Source organism: Zootermopsis nevadensis, unplaced genomic scaffold (genome assembly GCF_977971745.1).
Source record: "Zootermopsis nevadensis isolate Lab colony 2312 unplaced genomic scaffold, Znev_1.0 Znev_ptg000015l, whole genome shotgun sequence".
NCBI lineage: Eukaryota > Metazoa > Arthropoda > Insecta > Blattodea > Termopsidae > Zootermopsis > Zootermopsis nevadensis.
In genome coordinates, this window is record NW_028259147.1 from 2999196 (window position 1) to 3021967 (window position 22772).

General features: G+C 38.5%; 1 protein-coding gene across 8 annotated transcripts in view; it reads right to left on the reverse strand.

Annotated features, from left to right (window-relative positions):
* The window catches only part of Nos (Nitric oxide synthase), a 101991-nt gene that overhangs the window by 23150 nt on the left and 56069 nt on the right, over positions 1–22772 (reverse strand). For 5 of the 8 annotated variants that reach the window (XM_087349058.1, XM_087349057.1, XM_087349060.1 and 2 more), the window contains 2 exons: positions 15473–15612; positions 2638–2800 (listed from right to left, as the gene is read on the reverse strand). In XM_087349058.1, coding sequence (XP_087205184.1) covers positions 2638–2800; positions 15473–15612 — 303 coding nt within the window. The remainder of the gene's footprint in view (positions 1–2637; positions 2801–15472; positions 15613–22772) is intronic. The other 3 variants (XM_087349061.1, XM_087349062.1, XM_087349063.1) reach the window with 1 other exon arrangement.

Consider the following 22772-nt stretch of genomic DNA (forward strand, 5'->3'; position numbering starts at 1 on the left):
ATTACTCGCGTCAATAAATGAATTCGTTTGACTGCTTCCGAAGTTGTTAGGCCGTGTAGTCTCGTAAAGTTTACCAAATATTCATAGGTGCTTGCTGCCTCAATCATCAGGGTAATCTGACCCATCGCCCTGATGATAATCTCCGGCAACATGTACCAGAATACACGGTGGAATATCCCAGAAGGCAGATATTTTCATACTCGTCGCCATGAGAACCTGAAATCTTACCACATATTATGCAATTTGCACATGGCGCTTTATATCTCCGCGTCTAGATTGCCACAAAATCAGAAAAATCCACCCCGGCAACATGGCACACAGTAAGCGTGTAATATGAATATTAAAGAGGACGCCGGAGGATAAGACGCGAGTATTAATGCGCCCAGGATGACAGCGAGACCCTCGGGTTAGTCGACGTCGGTCTTAAGATTTACAAGTGGAAACGTGTGGTCTGGAATTTTAAAAAAAAACAAGACGTCGCTTTGTTGTAAGTACAATATTTATAGACCGATCATGCGTCTGATTCTGTGTCCCTCTAACAACTTGGCAAGCATTAATTTTGTGACACTCGGTATGAATATCATGCCACGAGAGGCAACGTTAATGTTTCCCACTTTTAAACAGCTCCGTAATATACTGAGACAAAAAAAATCTTATTGCCGCCAAAGATTTTAATATTATCTTGCTTAAGGGCTAATAATATTCATCTGACAACTTGCATTCGAGACAATACCAGTGTTAAATAAGGTAGTATATTTGCGTCATATTGTAAATTAGGTTAATATTTTAATATTTTCCGTCAAATCACAATTTTAATAATATAATAAAATATATAAAATATTTAAAATATCATTTCACGTTCCGCATCGAATGATCGATGATCGTTCCAATTTATAAATCGATCATTCGATGCGGAACGTGAAATGATATTTTAAATATTTTATATATTTTATTATCTTATTAAAATTGTGATTTGACGGAAAATATTAAAATATTAACCAGTGTTAAAATAAACATACATTATTTCCTTTAACATCATCATCAAACAGCATTTAAGATAGATCTTTATAACGGTGAAGTGTTGTGTTTTCTTTGCGGTACGGACTGAATTCTTAAACATTACTTAGACGTGCTTCAAAGGGTCATTTTATAATGGGAAATGACACCCTCATGTTCTGGAATGGTATTCTCCGCTCTTCGTAAACTGCAACTGGTGTGTGAATCTCGAGCGAACACACACACACACCTCGAATCATGTGTGTGCAATTTCGACTCTCGAAGTTTTATGAAGTAGCCATATATGTAGACGGTTCTGCTAGAGGCAACATCTTACTGCAGTTCCTTCAATTTGGATCGAAGTTGAGCTCAAAACTTTCGAGAGAATGGCAAAGGACCTAAGAGAGACATTACAAGCAACAAAAGAGACTGGGAAACAGAACCGAATGAACTCCAACACACAAGTTCACTTCAAAGCTATAACAGAAAGAAAGAAAGAAAGAAAGAATGAGCAGAGTGTACACATTTCTTTTTTGATCGGGATTTTTCAATGAGATTTTTTGCTTATAAGAGACGAGACCTGGTGTACGGCTCTTAGGAATCCTAACTTAGGACTATAAATGCTTATGAGGATTGCGGTTACAAATTCTAATTGGCAGATGATGATAGATATGCCGCAAAGAATCCGTAATCTCATTTTAAAAGGCGATATACATAATCGACTTGGTTACTTGTAACCTTTCATTCAATCCCGAAGCTGGAGGAACACCCATTATCGGCTGACAGCAGCTGCATATTCAGAAAAGGCCATTTCTACTTTACTTCCAGTAGCTGGATGGAAAATAACATAAAAATTTAAATTTTAAAATATTTAAACAAAGTTTTACATATTCAATATTAGAGACCAACTTATATGCAAATGTTACGACTGGATATCTGCTATACGAAACATTACACGACGTATGACGGGGATGAAAGCAATTAACTACGCACCGGGTATGTGACGAGCGCCAGGAAAATCATCCACGCGTGAAAACATTTCTAAGGACAGAAATCTCCTATGACGTCCTGGGCGCCCTGATGATGGAGGCACCAAGGGTCTCTGAAACGCCGGCAAACTTCTACCAGACTACACGGCCCTACAGCCCAGAAGACAGCCATCTTCGTACTCAACACCGTGAAAACCTCTAATTCCACATAGGATTCTGGCTATCCTAACTGAGACATATTGTGGTCCCTCTAAGGAAGCGCTGCGACAAAACCTTAAAACCCACCACGACCACTTCCTAATTTATGATTCACAATCGCACTACACCTGGCGTAATATTACTTATTTTATATATGAGATTCTGATGGCGATTAAGCTGTCTTATTGCGGTCATTACATGTTTCAAGGTCACAGCAAAATCGAACAACGTTGCAACACGAAAACAGCTCAGAAGTAGAAATGTAACTGGCAAAGCTGCACTGGTGACTTAGAGCCGCGCTGTAAGTGGGCCAAAGTCCTTCCGTGGCCTTGAACAATAAAATTCGGCGATGGAAACTCTCGTCACAATTGAATTCTGCCGACTTTTCACTCGACGACAAAAACATTTTTCTGTTCATGCACCACTGTCGATAAAAGTGTAGGATTGCGTTTACCTGCAGCTTTGACCACTGTATTCGGCCGATACAGCGGACGGAGTTGCGCCAGGCCATTTTTGCGCCAAACACGAGCTCCGTCTCTGTCAGCTGGTAGGTGCCGTTTAGCTGAACTTCCTTCTGCACCTGCTCCCATCGTGCGGCGTACGCAGGACTGTTCAGCCTGCAACATTGACGCACGCCTTCTTTGATTCTCTAAAGCACACATAAAATTAAACACCCTCCCAACCCATATCCCTAAAACCGATTTTAATATTATCCTCCATAGGAGTCTCGGTCTTCTGAGTGGCGTCACTCTTCAGGCCTTGTAAGACAGAATTTGTACGTATTTCTTATTTTCCCCTTGCACCCCAGTTCGCAGTTTTATGCACCGTCCTGTCTCTTCACTCCCTATTGGGTTCAAATTGTCTCCTCAGCATTCCATAAAAACACCCTATATCAGGGGCGGGGAACCTTTTCATGTTGGAAGTCCGCATTAATTTAGCTGTAATCAAATAAGGCCCGAATTCAAAAAACTTCAATTAGATATACTTAAAAATGTACATTATTTTGTAAAAATCTAACTACTATGTACTTAATAATTTCAGAAAATGAAAACTATTTGTTAATTTTAAAGTTAACTAATCTTTTAATGACTTTGTTGTGTCTGATTTTTATTGGAAAGCATTTGAATATTTGGTTGCAGCATGTATTAATAAAAATAAAAGGATTTGTTCTGCAAAATTTGGATTCAGTCAAAAGGCCGCACTTAAGGACCTGGAAGGCCACATGTCGCAGGTTCTCCACCCCTGCCATACACTGTAGTATTTAAGCATCTACAATTTCATTCCGATTAGGTCACTTGAAAACGAATTTCCAAGAATCACTGATTACTAACGTATCAAAATTAACATGACGTGTTACTAAAATCTATTAAACATGTACTAGGCCTATAAAATCACACAGTCTCTGTTGAACGTAGTTACCCAGTTAAAGCAGTTAAAAACAACAATCAGCCATAAAACTCTCGTTACAACTTATCAGCATCGAAACTGATTAATCCACTTGAAGCACGTAGTAACACGTATAAACGTGACCTCATAAACCTCCCACATTCCCATAAAATCATTACCTGGAATTCACAGAATCCGACATCAGATACATTCACTTTAAAACCTTAAAATGATTTAAAATTTCCTCTTATGGAAGGGCGCATGCCCAAGCAGATGATGACAGAACATGACCGTCAAACGACAACTAATATACCCTTAGTAGACCGGACAGCAGTGTCCAGATTATTATGGGAAACTTAAAGGTCATTACTGTGTTCAGAAAAGCCAGATATTTGGTCTCAGCTAATTTACTTGAATCCTCTCTAGACCAGACAACATACACATTGTATCAATAGCCCCCTTCCATATATATATAGACCCTTTTTCAGATAAAGTGATCTATATGTCTGCCACACCGAAGTAATACTCAGATTTCACGAAATCCCAAGCCGAGAAACTACACTTTACAAATTACGACTTCGTATTTCAAAAATGAATACAGCTTTCTCTAGAGATAAATTCGGCCGGAGCCTTTATAAGCCCACTAATCTGTATCTCCTACCAACATTCGATCTTGGATAAGCAACGTTTTAAAAAATGCAAGGTTAGATTGGTCAGCATCTGAAGGTTAGATTTTTACGTGAATTACGACTAGAAATTAACGCAGAAGACAGAAATCTTGGTCTATTTGAAGCACAAACTTATCCAAACAATTTCCTTGTAGGATTAACAAAAACATTTCCAACCGGGATTCTAACCAAGTATCTTCCAATACTAATAAAAGCAATTAGACCCTGAAAAATAGTCGAATCCGTAGAATATTATCATCACAGTTAAGTAGACTGGATTTTCCTTCACTGCGTGGCGCCACAAAAAGGAAGAACTTTACAGGAACACTTCTGCGCGTATGGTAAAATACAAGATACAGAATAATTTTGTAGAAGGCATGGTCAATTTATGTTCTGATGGAACATCATGGGGGAGAGGACTGCTTCTTAAAGACAAGTTTTCGAAGAAAACTTTAAAGATTATGCAAACAACACAACAAAAATGGCCTACATATAAAATTAGTTTACATTTTCGTGACGTATATAAGCAAAACCGGCTTCCTTAAAACGGCCAGATCCTTTAGTTCTCCGTCTACTTTCGAGACTTCAGCTGACTTAATAACAAGAAAACAAAAGTCTGAAACGATGGAACATAAACAGAAAATTTTTCAAGTTTCTCTCCCCGAACGAGATGAAGTCTGCACCAGGCAACTCTAGTTCTCAATTGAACTTCGATTGGTTTCAGTCGAGTAAGTAACTGAAATTTTTACATAAACTCCAAGAAAAAACAGCGTAGGTAAACAGCATTCGACCACCTTTATGAAAGAACTATTTAAGGGTAGTTTACATACAAACTGCAGGCGTACGTAAACTACTTTGTGCCAGCTGTTGTTGATAAAGATTGTCATGTCCCCGAACGCTGACTATTGAACAATTTAATGCAATTTAACACAATGCACGTTATAATCAAGAGAGTCTGTATGCCAGAGAAGTTAATAATCACTGCTGATTTCATCTGTTCAGTAGAAGTGCGTATATGACGCTTATTAACCACCGAAATGTGCTAAATTACCAAAGGGGTAATTACCCCAGGTTCAAACCTGTTTATAGACAATTTAAAATTATTAGCTCGTAATGGCCTCATGGGACACACAGAGCATAGTAAGATCATTTATTTCATTTGTAGTGTTCTGTCTGACGACAGGTCCATATGAACAGGATCCTTCCATCCTTTTCTCGGACTGGGACCTGTTCATATACGTTCTTGGCAGATGATCCAGAAGTGGTTTGCCATTGCCTTCTTCTGTGTGTGAATGGAGTAATTGTTGGGATGCCACGGAGAAACCGGGGAAGCCCCCGGAGAAAAACTCCGTGTTGCCTAGACCACGGCCTTGCCCAACACAAGTTATAAATTCGGGCACCGCCGGGAATCGAACCCGAGACCCCAGGATTACAAGGCCAGCGTTCTAACCGCTAGACCACCGTAACCTAGTTTAATATAATTAAATATGAAAGCAGTTATAAGTAAGGGGAATTAACATAATTCTGTGTTCAGCTGGAAAGTTACGAGTGCCACACACGTCGATAAAATCTATGTTGCACACCCCTGTTTCATGTGTTACACTGCGTGATGATGCAACGCTGAAAATAAATTAATCCGTGCTACAGGATGCAGTGTCTTGATCGTCTAACAATCTGTTCGTTGTACAAAAGAAATATGGCGGAATACAGTCACGGCACGCTTAGCGCATGCAATTACGAACCGACTACAAAGGCAGCCTCTTCTTACACTTGTACCAACAGGGAAGAGATAGAACACACAATGCAAATTTAGGAATTAAGGACACGTCGAAAACTGAATAGTGTTTAATTCCTACAGAAGAGAGGTTGGTATAAAGATGCAGCATAAACTATTCATTCGTCGTGCCATATTTGCATTTATCCCAACATTAAAACATGAACACACGGAAAAATATTTCATGTCGACGCTATATGACCTTCGTGGATAAAAGAAATTTACAAAATTACCCAAGAATAAATGATATAAATATTTCTGTATAAGTAATCTCACATTTACACTTGGCTTTAGTGGACGAATATTTATAAACTATAAAATTGGATATTCTTCATGTTAAATAACGAAATAGACGTGTGTATTTCGAGCAAATATTCCACACGCAGACTAATATTTGTAAATTTAAATTTCCTTGTTCTCTTTGTGGACTTTAATATAGATACAAACAATCCGGAAAATACTGTTTCTGGGATCCTGGTCGTGGAATCATCGCTTTAATGACAGAGATAATAAATTCCTCTGAAACGTCGGAAAACGTCTACCGGACTATACGGTGCAACATCCCAGAGGGCAGATACCTTCATGCTCATCGCCGTGAAAATATTAAATCTCACTCAAATCTCAAGTATATTATCGCTTTCACATGAATCCTTTACCGGTCCATACTCTACGCCAGATGTATCCAATCTCCCTGATTAATTTCTTCACTTTGTCCATCGCATGGTAACTTGAGAAGTACAGAACACAACCTTTCGGAAACAAAATCCGTTTCCGTCCTCAGGTAAAATATATATATATATATATTTTTTTTTTTTTTTTTTTTGAGTTCCTAGGTCCGTCAGAAACAGCTAATCTGAATCAATGGTCGAGGTATAGAAACCCAGTAGCTTTAATTTGAAGATGCAGTTATCGGAACGCTTTAAAGTCGATTACCTGTGGACATTGCTGTTTTTAGAATCACTAGTAGACCATCCTGACATTTCGACAAGGCCCTAACTTTTCAAGACGCCGGACTGCTTATGTAATGGCTGTAAGTGTTTCAACCCGAACAATCGGCTCGTTATCGTCGCCGAATACATGTTCTATCTGTCTCGCATCTCAGACACTGCTACTTCACTACGAGACTGTGGTGAGAGGCAGGGAAGTTGAAGTTTTTAAGAACTTCGTGAAAAGCCATTAATGTTGGACGGAAATGTGTACCGTACCTAACATCCACTGTTACATTCACGATGTAGGACAAAATGGAACGGAAGTTACGTTCTGTAGATAGAATAGATACAGGCCTAAATTATGCAAATTTCTTTTCATTTTTGTACGCGTTGGCATAAACTTACACAAGAAATTCTTCAAACTATGTCATCAAATTTTTTTTTATTTATTTAAAGACACAGCATCTCAGAGGATAATAGCGTCTTATGATAAACAGGACAATCAATGAATAACAAATTGAAATAAACATGGAAGTAAGCAGTTAAGGCTCAACTTGGTGTACTATCACGAAATTGTCCTGGAGGGACTGAGGAAAAACGATACCCAAGGATCAAATCGAGCGTATTGGTATAGTGGTAACGTTTTACGTATTGTAGCGGATTCACGAATTGAAATCGCGTGGTCGGCCAGTGCGAAGTTCCTCGGCAAATCTATAAATAAATAAATAAATAAATAATAAAATAAAGTGAGAAACAATGCCATCTTTCCACGCGTTGCTACAAACACCTCGAATTATGTAAATTATTTTGGACATGACCGGAAAATCCAATGCCGCACACAAAAGAACCAAGGCAGCGGGGGTAAGGAGACAGTCGACAGTTGATTGTGACCTTTTTTTTTTTTTTTTTTTTTTTTTTTTAAATTTGTATCAACTTAGCGGCAGGAGCTTGTGTTATCGACCGGCAGGCCGCGTGAGGCCGGAGGAACTTTAACACAACGCAGAAAAGAGCACGATTTCCCAGGTAATAAGAGCTGCAATTTGTGGTGCGTCAGGCATTTATCCAAGAAATAATCAATTACACTGGCGATAGTGTAAAAAGAAATCTTGTGTTGAGAACTCACTGATTATGTATTTTGGAAATACCATCTATTCTACTGTAGTTGTCTTGTGGTTTTCCTCAGTCATTAAAATCTAACGGCTGGAAATTAATTGAAATAGGCCACTACTGTCTCCGTTCGTATCAGCACCTGCTCACCATAAACTAAAAAGTTACCCCATCTAATTTTAGCACTAATATTATTTTATTTTGGAATTTGTCAAGAGTTTACGAGTCTGATATATGTCTCTCGTTAACCCTTATTTCGTTGTATATTCACCACACAGAATTATATTATAAATTAAAGTAGAAGATATTAATTAATAATAAATATAAAGTGCAACAATATTTTGTTCGTAGAACAATTTTTGATAAAGTAAAGTTCGATTTGAGATAGAGTCAGACTTAAATTAGTCGCTAAATTCTATTGACAAGAATCAAAATTAAATTCTCCTGATAAATTGTGGTACAGACCTCCAATACCAAATTTAATTGAGATCCTTTTAGCAGTTTTGTAGGAGAAATTAACAATAATGTGCCTCCCTATTACCCATTACCTGATATTCACGTCGGGCAAAGAATTCATAAAAACTGATGACAAAATGCAGACAACAGCAATTTTTTCCGTCTATTCACCATCAGTATAAAGTATTTTAATTTCCTCTGAACGAAGAAGAAATGGGAATATTCAGTGGTCACAGCTTACGTTCTGAACATGATGCAGATTGCAGAAACTTTCTTCTTGCCACGATATCGCCGTATTGTATAGGCAACTTCACTGACTGCATTGTATAGCGGGTTTGTGTAACAGTGCCCGGAAGGGGCTATGTGGCATTGGTGTGTTTGTTACAGCAACTAGTTATGTTCGGACATGTTGAAACTACAGATGCTTCGTGACTAAACAACGTAAGTGACAATTCAGTATGGTAAGCGAATCAAGCCGCGTCGTCGTAAAATTGGATTTACGAATTAAACTTGCTTATCTGCAAGTTTCTCTTTGTTATAGAACCCTGTCGTTTGTTCCAATATTTACAAACTTGGATCACTCATTCTATTAAGTTCTGAAAGCCTCAAACCTCTGTAATCTCAGATTGTACTTTGAATAGCAATAACTGCCTGTATGTATGCACTCTCCTTTACAGGTGATATTCACTTGATGTGGTTTCCATGGCAACTACTTGTGTGCGCTCACTCCGAATATGAAACGAGCCCAGTAGAGGCTGAAATAGTTTACAGATTACAATCATATGAATATTGCATGAGACAGTATTATAAGAACCGAAGTACTTAGCATTATTTACTGAAAGAAAAGAACGCTTACACAGGTTCGTACTGCGACGTATAAATCTGTATATACTAAATAACAACTTATAAATTAAATTTCCGATACTTATGTAACACGGTACGAAAATTATTGCATTACAGTTCATTCCGAAACCATGTCTACAGCCCTTTTTACCATTTCTACATGATAATAATGCACAATGCTGTTTATTACACTATATTATATAAAGAACCATTGAGGTCGATATTATGACGGAATATTTATACAAAATTTTGAGCTTGTAATGAATAATGACATTTTAACGGCAATGCAGCATATGAAAGAAGAAATAAGACAAAAATAAGCCTATAATATACGGAAATAAGCCTATAATATACGGAAATAAGCCTATAATATACGGAAATAAGCCTATAATATACGGAAATAAGCCTATAATATACGGAAATAAGCCTATAATATACGGAAATAAGCCTATAATATACGGAAATAAGCCTATAATATACGGAAATAAGCCTATAATATACGGAAATAAGCCTATAATATACGGAAATAAGTCTATAATATACGGAAATAAGCCTATAATATACGGAAATAAGCCTATAATATACGGAAATAAGCCTATAATATACGGAAATAAGCCTATAATATACGGAAATAAGCCTATAATATACGGAAATAAGCCTATAATATACGGAAATAAGTCTATAATATACGGAAATAAGCCTATAATATACGGAAATAAGCCTATAATATACGGAAATAAGCCTATAATATACGGAAATAAGCCTATAATATACGGAAATAAGCCTATAATATACGGAAATAAGTCTATAATATACGGAAATAAGCCTATAATATACGGAAATAAGCCTATAATATACGGAAATAAGCCTATAATATACGGAAATAAGCCTATAATATACGGAAATAAGCCTATAATATACGGAAATAAGCCTATAATATACGGAAATAAGCCTATAATATACGGAAATAAGCCTATAATATACGGAAATAAGCATATAATATACGGAAATAAGTCTATAATATACGGAAACAAGCCTATAATATACGGAAATAAGTCTATAATATACGGAAATAAGCCTATAATATACGGAAATAAGCCTATAATATAAATATATGAAGTTACAAACTGACTTTATGGAAATTATTGTGAGCCTCGATATGTGAATTCTGCGTGATCACCCGTTTTACAAAAAGTATATAATGTGTATAAGGGTAAAACAGTGCAGGATTAATTAAGCACCATCCGCATAGTAACCAACCACCAAGACGTATGTGGAAATGGAGATAAACCTCCACGCATTATATCGATCCTAGATTTAAGAGGAAGGTTAGCACGATTACCAGGAACCATCAGACTTCATTTATACCTATTTAACTCACGAAGTACTTCATTATGAACAGACAGGGTGGCCATCTTTAAAAAATCAAACAACAGCATATATATATGTGGCTTTGAGTAATTTAAAATCATGAACACTTTACATCACAGCCGTGGCAATTCAAAAGCATGTTAATGCCTGTCCTCTCCAACAGAGGGGCGTCATGCTCACGTCAGAACAGCGACTGTGAAGAGATTTTCCGCGTATCAACAAATTTCTCTTCTAGTTCTCGGGATCGTATTTCTCTCATGTGAAAACCCAATACATGAACGTGTTATGGGTTACTTCATTTCACCTGACATGATGTCACTTGCATATACAAAAACATAATACAACTAATCATCCCACCTGAGCTAACAATCGCGATACGCTGCTCAAATCCTTCAAGTGACCAGACTGTCCGACATAGGCTAATAATAGGCGGTAGGGAGACAATTTAAACGATCCGACTATTTACCACACTGGTCAGCATGTGTGAACCAACACCTATTTGCATCTGTAATACGCAGATAATACAAACGCAGTAGTACCTAACCAGAAATGTACAGACAGTGAGTTGAATGCAAATAAACAGGGAAATGTTGCGCAGTGTAGTCTGGTAAAAGTTTACGAAATTTCAGACGTGCGTGCTGCCTCCATCATCTGGGCGACATCCCAGAGACAGTCACCTTCATAATCGCTACCGCGAGAACCTAAAATCTCACCGTCTATTACATTTTTTTACAATTGCTTTCATTGTCATTTGACGTCCATTGCATAGACATAATGCAATTACTGTGAAAATATTAACCTATAGGTACCACTACCACTAAATATTGATTATTATAAAAATAAATTCACGTGAAAGTAATGATATCGATATCTTATGTCACGTATCAATATTTTGTTCGCCTAGTTGTATTTCATAAAATCGATTAAGTCTAATTTCAGTTTAATGTAAAGCAGCTATTCATTTAGTTCGATACGATTCGAAATTATGTAATTATACACTTATTTATTTTAATCCGTCTGATTACAATATATTTTTTTATTATTTAAAATTTCTTATAATTAAGATAATAATTATAAGAAATCTTAAATAAAAAATTATATTGTGATCAGACGGATTAAAATAAATAATTGATATAATATTCACAATATGACGGAATTACACTATCTTGTAATTATACACGTTCAATGCTCTCATAGGTCTCTACCAAATTAAATCGAAATGTTTTCAATAGTTCTGGAGATGAAAAATACTTATAGGCATACAGCTTCCTAGCGCTTTGTGAACGGCATATAGACATCAATCCTAATTATAGCAACAACAAAAAAAAGTGAGCAGATGGCCTGCCAATTACTGTGTTTCTTAGGAAGGCGATCTCCAGTTAATAATTCTACCATTCGCTTAGAAATGAACTTTTTTCCTATTTAAGCCGATTGTCACAAATCAGAAAAAATTCTACTTACGCAATGCTGTCTACTTCAAGATTCACCCCTTCAGAACGAAACCCTGGTGGGACTTGCTATTGTCCTAGCAGCATCTTAAATCCCACCTACATGTGACACTACCGAATGGACTTCGACACTTTACTCGTCATGAAATATTTAATGTGTTGGTTCAATTTCCTGACCGCCACATAACCTGTGGGGCGGATGCAGTTCAGCAGTGGACGGGCTCGGCGTCAAAACACAAAACATAACTCAACTGTGCAAAGACGTTTCGGCCAGTACCGTATTTATCTATAATACATTCTTTCACGCAACCAATTGCGTAAAAGACCATTACAATAGTATAAAAACTTCAACACTATTATCACAGCTTGTCACTTAGTCCAGTCTTGAGGAAAATTCTATTCACCCCACATTATCAAAATTTATTTCCTTATAATTAATTATAATATTATCTTTCCAAACAGACACGATTTTAATGAATTCTCAACACATTCCATTTTTCGCTATGTACGTACCAATTTATTCTAAAATATAACGAGGTAGTTATGACCACAAAATTTCCATACAGATAAACTTTGTGTTGGGATTTCAAAGTTTCATAAAGCAAAAATGATAAACTGAACGTCATCTAACAGTCTCCTTTCATTTAAATACATGCGTCAATCTGACTTAAGCTTACAATCAATTACTTTATTTGCAATTCGTCAGTTACGTTAATGCAAATAACATCAATAACATTCACATCGAAACCCAAGGTCTGAAAAGTTTTCGCAAAACACCTGATCAATAGAATTTAATCTACATTGCCAGTCCAGTATCGAGCAGTATTTTATATCATTTCGGCCACGTATCTAGACATATTAAATGTACAGCAAAGTAATCGGACCAATTAGCCTAATTATTAAATTTCTAATAAAACTCTACAAATTACGAGAACTTGATCAAAATTCGTCGTTTGTGAAGTTAGAAATCAACGCGGGCTACAGGACAAAGTAATAATTCGTGTAAGGCGTGTTTTTCTTGCTGAATAGCCAGTCATAACTGACGTCTCATACCGATACGGAACGATCTATTTATCCGTCCTAGACTGAGTTTTATGTCAACAAAGCGTCGGACCGCTTCCAAGCATCAGAAAAATACACCCACGAACAGAAGAACTAAGCTCACAAAAGCCACAAAATGCGGAAAAATATTTTACGAAGAAAGCTAAAACAATATGAAGCAAATAACTTAATGTTCCACAGGGTCGTCTTCTTTCAAACGTTTAGTTACCTGACTAAAACGTTCGCTACTACTGCGGAATCACATAGTTCATTACTGTGTTCACAAAAGCAAAATAATATGACATATTATTATTATTATTTAGTGTTCTGTCTGACGACAGGTCCATATGAACAGGATCCTTCCATCCTTTTCTCGGACTGGGACCTGTTCATATACGTTCTTGGCAGATGATCCAGAAGTGGTTTGCCATTGCCTTCTTCTGTGTGTGAATGGAGTAATTGTTGGGATGCCACGGAGGAAAACTCCGTGTTGCCTAGACCACGGCCTTGCCCAACACAAGTTATAAATTCGGGCACCGCCGGGAATCGAACCCGGGACCCCAGGATTACAAGGCCAGCGTTCTAACCGCTAGACCACCTCATCTTATTATTATTTAGTGTTCTGTCTGACGACAGGTCCATATGAACAGGATCCTTCCATCCTTTTCTCGGACTGGGACCTGTTCATATACGTTCTTGGCAGATGATCCAGAAGTGGTTTGCCATTGCCTTCTTCTGTGTGTGAATGCAGTAATCGTTGGGATGCCACGGAGGAAAACTCCGTGTTGCCTAGACCACGGCCTTGCCCAACACAAGTTATAAATTCGGGCACCGCCGGGAATCGAACCCGGGACCCCAGGATTACAAGGCCAGCGTTCTAACCGCTAGACCACCTCATCTTATTATTATTTAGTGTTCTGTCTGACGACAGGTCCATATGAACAGGATCCTTCCATCCTTTTCTCGGACTGGGACCTGTTCATATACGTTCTTGGCAGATGATCCAGAAGTGGTTTGCCATTGCCTTCTTCTGTGTGTGAATGGAGTAATTGTTGGGATGCTACGGAGAAACCGGGGAAGCCCCCGGAGGAAAACTCCGTGTTGCCTAGACCACGGCCTTGCCCAACACAAGTTATAAATTCGGGCACCGCCGGGAATCGAACCCGGGACCCCAGGATTACAAGGCCAGCGTTCTAACCGCTAGACCAACGTGGCTGGTTCGCGTCTGTGCCTATGTTTGTTATTCTGTTTATTAGAACAATAGTTTGAAAATTTATTTTTAAGTCCCATAAACGCGGGTAATTGTCCAGTTAAGAACTATACATTTGTCAAGGAAAACCTAGCAGATTTTAAACACAACACTGGACATCCGAGTGGATCCCATAAAGTCTGCTTTCCTATAACACAGACTTCCTGTCAACTCCTTAACCTAAGAATAATATGCAAATTAAGCCCATGGATTATCGCGTTAAGTTCTCGCACAATAGGGCATACGATCGAATCCTAGTGCAGCCATATTTATTAATTCCTCGCATTTTTAAAGTTGTTAAAAATATCATTAATATTGTTGTGCTATTGTCCAGATCGCATACGTCACATTTGTCGAATATAAACTCAGATTTCTGCATCGTCGCCATATTTGGAACTTCTCACTGACAGACAAGTCTATCTCCAATGGGTCATTCACTATCGTCTTAAAACTGAAAAATAAACACGAGCCCCACACAGAAGTCATTTTCTCGTTTTACATTCGACAAAAGATACCTTAACAAAAGTCGCCGATTTCCCAGTTTCTTGGGCAAAAAATTCTGTATACATTTGTTGTTTACCTAACCTAATGTGCGTCTCCAGCCAACCACCGACTTAACTAAACAGCCAGTCCGACGATGCACATGTGGATTGCTTCTGGACGCCGCATTTAACTTCCAGTCTTATCGTTAATGACACACTATAAATTCAGAAGAAGGAGTCATTGTCTGTCCTTCTGCTTCGACCCTTCACAGCTCAACAAACATCGTGTCACCATGCAACTTCCTAACATTATTCTCTCTGCCGGTTCACAGCGTCCGAGGGAGCTGACCAGTCACACTTTTGTAGGTCGCATGCCATTATTTCAGAATTAAGGGCAGACATTATATCCCGTGTTGTTTTATTTGCGGTATGGACTGAATTCTTAAACATTCGAGTATCTGGACTAGCTTCGGCTTCAAAAAGTTAAACGTCCGTCTCTCGGGCGCATTTCCATTAGAACTTTAATTGTACTGACCGTCTGATGGAGGTGAAGTACTGGTCCAGGAAGTCTTTGGCGTGACGAAGCACCTCTTCCTTCGACCGCGGGCCTCCCGTGTTGCGGGTCTGCATTGACACGACGCTGCCCAGACAGGCCTGTTGAGTGCATTGCGTGGGCTGCGGGAACAAGGACATCATTAGGCGACGTATGGAGCCGCGACCATGGCACTCCAGAGCATTTTTTGGTGTCGAACACCGCCCTGGCAGTTCTTTTAAAGACGTTCATGTCAAACCCAGGCGGCGTCGAGGAAACACAAGCGCACACATACACAACACATTAAAAGATACGGAATACAGCATGTCCCAAAAGTCACTTAACCAAAAGCCAACATCATGCTTGTTATACATACCAGATTATAATTACATAACCACATAATAAACATTAGCAAAATACGAACATCAAGTTTGTTAAATTATTGAAACTAAGCAAAGAAGGCATGCGACTTGAATGATCTAAGTATAATTCACCAATGAGACGTAATTTTGCATCAGAACTTTCCTGAATTTCTAGCAAGAACATAACAACTGTGCAATAGAGGTTTGATGTTGCGTTGTTTCGCGATGTGACCTCATTATCGATAATCGCCCTGAGCGTCTGAATTTCTGTTCACACATTGGACAGACTGCAGCGAAACGTGTTACATTGTTACGTAATGGTTAATCGATAGTACTGAGAGAGAAAAAAACACAACATAAGTTACAATCTGAATCATTTAGCGAAAAGTAACAAACCGATTCATCAAATACAAAAAAAGACGAAATTCTAGTGTTAACAGTAATTATGTTACGCTGTTTCATTGTCGCAGATCTCGAATTATGTTTCGCTTTAAACAAAACAGAAATAAGTAGGGAAAAAGTGAGTTCCTAAACTATATTCCAACTAAGAATAAATAACAATTAATTGTGCATATTATCTCTAGCTGATAAAAACATTCATAATACTTAAGCGTAGGCCACAGAAACCAGTATTTGCTTTGATTTCAGCTGTATGTAAAGTAGGTCTTGTGACTGACTGACACTAACCAAAATCAGATTCGTCCACCGACATTTCAGGTGCACGTAGAATGTCATATTAAACCCGTTTAGTAGTTTCGGAGATTAAATTTACAGACAGACGAACGACATATCCTGTCCAAAATGCTTACACTTCATCGTATTTGTGCAACAAACGCATAACAATTAGAATGCAGACCGTAAATAACAATACTGGAGAATCGGTAGGGTCGATATTGTTACTTGCCTCGTGTTGGTATGGAAATATTATGCATACAAAGGGCCAGAATGAAGTAATGGTTTTCTATCCGAAAAACGACAAAAGCTAAAGGCTTATTTGACGTAAAAATCCGTGAATAGTTCGCAAAGGAATGCATACTCCTGTAAAACTTTGTGTGTATCTGTGGTGTTCCCTTTTCCTAACTTTCTGAAGACAGAACCCCAACATTCATTAAAGCTTACAATGGAGTCGACTCTCAGTTAAGAAGTCGACTGTCTTGTAGATTTCTGCGCCGTATAATCGATATAAATTTACGGACGTTTCATAGGTCAATGCTGCCTCTATCATCAGAGCGTAACAACCTAGATAATAGACATCTTCATATTCGTCGCCGACGAAAATTAAAATCTCTATTCTGAGCGACTTTCAACCACCTCGTAAAATTAAACTTCGACACTTGAAACAACGTCGTTAAAAGCCTAAGGATCAATAACGTTATCGCATGTCACTGCGTACTTAAATCTCATGTGCTGTAAGGATAAGGCAGCTAAAAATCCCTGGTTCTCCGCTTAAAACGTCTCCTTTGAGTATCAGCATCGCTTGAAGCTGACATGACGCAGGGCTGAGATTGCTAATAACTCAATTACGCTGATCCACGGAGACGTCTCATGCCTTCTTAGGCTAATTCCACGGCTTCTTTTGTCTCAGTACTGCAGAGGGGCGATGTTCCTGTCACTTCACAGACATTTATTCCATCTGTTAAAACTCTGTGTAACATCTCCCATGATCAAAGCCTGTATAACAGATGAAAATTTCTTGAAGTCTGGCAAAAATGCGGTTTACAAAATTCTAGTTCGGCTTAAATAATTGTGTGTGTGAAACGAAGACAATTTAATGTTTGTTTATTATTTATTATTTCTTCTGTACCTATGTATTATTATTATTAGTGTTGTGTCTGACGACAGGTCCATATGAACAGGATCCTTCCATCCTTTTCTCGGACTGGGACCTGTTCATATACGTTCTTGGCAGATGATCCAGAAGTGGTTTGCCATTGCCTTCTTCTGTGTGTGAATGGAGTAATTGTTGGGATGCCACGGAGGAAAACTCCGTGTTGCCTAGACCACGGCCTTGCCCAACACAAGTTATAAATTCGGGCACCGCCGGGAATCGAACCCGAGACCCCAGGATTACAAGGCCAGCGTTCTAACCGCTAGACCACCTCATCTTATTATTATTTAGTGTTCTGTCTGACGACAGGTCCATATGAATAGGATCCTTCCATCCTTTTCTCGGACTGGGACCTGTTCATATACGTTCTTGGCAGATGATCCAGAAGTGGTTTGCCATTGCCTTCTTCTGTGTGTGAATGGAGTAATTGTTGGGATGCCACGGAGAAACCGGGGAAGCCCCCGGAAGAAAACTCCGTGTTGCCTAGACCACGGCCTTGCCCAACACAAGTTATAAATTCGGGCACCGTCGGGAATCGAACCCGAGACCCCAGGATTACAAGGCCAGCGTTCTAACCGCTAGATGGATGGTGAATGTCTTCTGGGTTGTAGCGCCGTGTAGTCTGGTAGATGTTTTACAACATTTCAGAGGTCCTTTCTGCCTCCATCATCAGGGCGCTACAACCCAGACGACATCCATCTTCACCTTCATTATTTGTTCGCATTAAATTCTTCAATTACTCTGAATTTTATGTTCGCCTTTGTCGCAATTTTATTCTGAATTTAATTTTTAAGTGAACCACATATTTTGAAAACTCCAAATCTTTATTTTTTTCATCTCAGCAATTTCTAAAATATGACGCTAACGATATGACGCTAACGATCCATTCGTCGTTCATTGTTCTTGTTATTTTGTTACATTTGAAGTTAATAGCTTCTTTTAAGATTCTAAGAACCCCACTCTAATTTAATCTGCTTAATGAACTATAAATGAGCCCGATACAGCCAGTTAACAATAAAACTAAATCACGTTCCAAACGAGCAGATGAGATAACCACGCCTACACCTTGTCTCATAACTGTTACACTGACGTTCGTTTTATAGCTCATAAAATTCAGGGGGACACATCCAGAGGATTTCTGCTAAACCCCGACACAAGAGTTAAAATATTACGTTGGAATAAATAGCATGTAAAAGTTAAAAGACCACGTCACGTGTGTCTTCCGTATCAAGACAGCGAATTCCAATCCGCTTTCACACTTTCCGTCTGGTTTTCATTTAAGGGAACCTTATTTCAGTGCGCCTGTATTTAAACCAATGTAATTTGTTTCGTCCAAAAAAAGAAAAATAGTTTTTACTGCTGAGAAACGGCGATGAACGTTTTATTTAATGGCATTTCCAAACACGAAATAAATCCAGATCAGAATGGCCAGTGCTTCTAATCGATATATCTCGCGAATAGCGTGGACGCGGTCATCTGTATCACTGGTCACACAGTAGGCACATTTAATTTTGTATCTTCTAACTACGTAGAAAAAAAAAACCTAGACTTGAGGTTCTCACAGCGGTGAGTATGAAGATATCCGTCTTCTGGGTTATTGCGCTGTGTAGTCTGGTCGATGTTAACCAACGTTTCAGAGGTCATACTGCCAGACCACTAACTCGGCCCTTTTCAGGGCCTTATCCATACAACCAAACTTACCTTTCTCTCTCTACTTTCTCTCACTCTCCCACTCTCGCCCACGTGCTACCATTGGTCCACTCCCATACCTGCTCCCATTGGCTCGGGGCAGGCTACACCTTTCACTTCCCGGCCTATAAATCCAGCTCCTCACACCCTATTGGCATATTCATCGCCCTGATGACGGAGGCAGTATGACCTCTGAAACGTTGGTTAACATCGACCAGACTACACAGCGTAACAACCCAGAAGACAGAAATCTTCATACTCTGATGACGGAGGCAGTATGACCTCTGAAACGTTGGTTAACATCGACCAGACTACACAGCGCAATAACCCAGAAGACAGAAATCTTCAAAATAAACCTAATAGCAGAACGTAAAAGAAACGTGAAGGTTTGACATCTCCTAAGAGTCACGCCTGAGGAAGACCACTTTGTGACGGCAAGGAGTGATAATTTCCACCTTACCTTCTCCGACGCTAGATCAAGTTGTCCCGTGGTTCGTACACTCAGCGAGGGACCCCGTTCAATGCAGTTCTACTTATAAATTCAGAGGCCGTACGTAAGTTAAATCTTCGGTAATTAAATAAAAGCGATAGATTATGGAGCAGTACGCACAGATTCACTGGGAATAGCTGTCAGGGATTAAACATCTGATCCTGGGTATAGCCTACGTTGTGTTTCAACGTTGTCCTATATCCAAGCAATTAATTTGTTAATTGTCAACCGGCAGACTTAGCGTTCTTTGCATAAAGTGCATGCAGAGAACGTATTATGGTCTGGTCGTGTCTGTCTGTATAATTCAATTCGAGAAATACTGGGCGGATCAGGATGAAATTTCGTATGGGTGTTGTGCCATTGGGTAATACCTCAGAATCGTACTTTTCAATATCTATCGAGCTGTGATAACAAAATCAGAACTAAGGTATTTGTTTGAAATTAAAAACTGATTTTGTTTCCCAGAGTGTATTTATGTGTTTCATATGATTCTCAAAATAAACTGACTTTTTTTTCCCTTAAACTTGTCTTTTTAATGAAGGAGCGCTCTTTTCATTGTAGTAAGATATATATTTTAAACAGATCAAATTAGGTAAACGTTTTTGCTTCAAGAGGTTAGATGGCGAAGCACCTCGTTTTCTTAAATGAGACGCTGGATACCAAGATATCGCCCTTAGGAATAAAAATTGAAATTCGGTACACTATGCATTCTGTAATCAGTCGGTCAGTGTGGAGGGACACGAGGCAGAATACCGTAACATATATTACGGAATGATCAAAATTTATAAAGAATACGTAATCATAACAATCGTTAATATAAGAATATAATCTTCTTAGTCAAACGATAAACAGGTCTTTAAAGAAAAATTAAAACGATTACATGACCAAAAACAGTAGCGTGATAAATTAGCTGAATATTAAACCTTGCATCCGTTGGCTTAACATCACATTTCAGACATTAACAGCCTCGTACGATGCCAAGAGCTAAATTTGCATTGATCCTTAAGATCCATCCGAAAGTATAATTTTAAAATAATTTGTTTCTCGTGAGGAATAAATTCATGTTGAAGATCAGTAGGGAGAAGAGTTGCTGGTAGCATCCTGGGTTATAATATTACTGCGCCTAATTCACACGGAATTTCATCTCACGCTGCCTAAAGTATCATGAATACAGCTTTGGTCAAAACAACTGTACAGAGTGTTTCATAAAGCCAGCACACAATGTCCCAAAATGATGTTCACACATTATGATACGGAGTATTAGCCTTTTGTGTGAATATATTTTTGAACACCTGTATATTCCCATCCTGTTTCTGGTCAGTCGTATCAGGTGAAACATTTTACTGAAGTCATCATCGCGAAGGGCAGAAATTTGAAATCGCCAAAAAAGGAGGTTCAGAAGTAATACCGTCACTAGGCTATGCTGCAGTCTATTTGTGCACCCCTTATAACGTTTAAACGACCTTACAGGCCTTCACAAAATATAGTTTACGTACGCTAATACGGGCTAAAATACATTTTATTGTAGGACTATATTATCTAAATGCATTAAGAACACAAGTAGGCAATAATAAAGTAGGCTTTAAGCCTTCGTATTAATTACTAAGTTTTCCTCAGAATTCAGTTCCATTTATCACCTTCTCATCATCAATCATCGTCACACTTCCTCCGTTAAGTCTTGATAAAAAATAGAAAATATGCAAAATAAATCAATCCAAGCTAAGAGCTTCTAAAGACATCCGGAGGCAGATCTATTGTCACAGCGTAAATCCTGCTTTAAGACAGGTCCAATTAGCCCTATCTAAAATCAAACTGAGTCTCCTTGAACACTAATATTCTTTTTCGATTAGTCTCATCTTTTATTTCAGCATCTCATTAAAGTGAGCTGTACTCACTCATAATACTCCCACTCTGTCACCCTTAATTTATTCTGATTTATTTTTAACATGAAAAGTAACTGGATAATATGTGTGCTTCTTTACTCTCGTAATTGTTTATATTATCTAATTCTCTCGGAACAGGGAACAGTAACTAGAAACAAGCTTATTATATTACATTCAATATAAATAAGCGATTATTAAAGTCAAAGGAGAGTGTAACATCCTACGTTCACTTCGTAAAGCCTGATAAGAACTGACTGACGTTTCAGAGGTACAACATCCCGGACTAAAATAATCTTTAAAAGTCCTGTTCTTCTTAGAGTTTTTGGAAAGACGTCGTCTTATCCTGCAATTACACCTGGCGTGTGAAGAATATAATGATTCACACAAAATGAAGTGTTTACATTAATATAATTCAAGTGTTTCCACTGGTGACACTCCAGGCATTACCTTCTGTAATTGAATTCTCACCTCTACAGTTAGGTCAATTGTGTAGCCTTATTGGAGGATCAATTCAGTTATTCGTGTTACGGTGTATTCCAGAGGGAATATGTCTACAAGTTACCGACGGAGCGTCAGGGGGCAAGTAGCAGGTTTGGGGGTGGCGTGGAGGGGCGCCGGTGGGTAAACAGTCCCACACTTTAGAGAGACGGCTGACGTGTCTCCACACGCAGCAAATTGCCTCTCCTCCAAAACCAATATTTGAAGTTTGTATTAACCTAAACTTCCCCCCACCCCTTGAACCTTATCGGAGAGAAACTCTTGGTTCAAAGTGCGTCATTAATAAATTTTTCTTTCTTTCTGGTGCGATCATCACGCGGTCTCAGTTTACAATGTAAAGATCTCAATTTCATTTAATCTAATGGATATTCAGTAACTGTTCTAGGATAGCAGCTGGGCCTGACAACTCAAAGGCGTGAATGCACCTACTGGGAATTGAACCGGCGATCCCAGTGTCAAAGACCGTGTGCATGTTACGTACAAGACGAGTTAACCTTGATCATTCAAGCAGTTAGGGTCAGAGTTTCGATCTGTAAACTGATTTTTCTTTAAA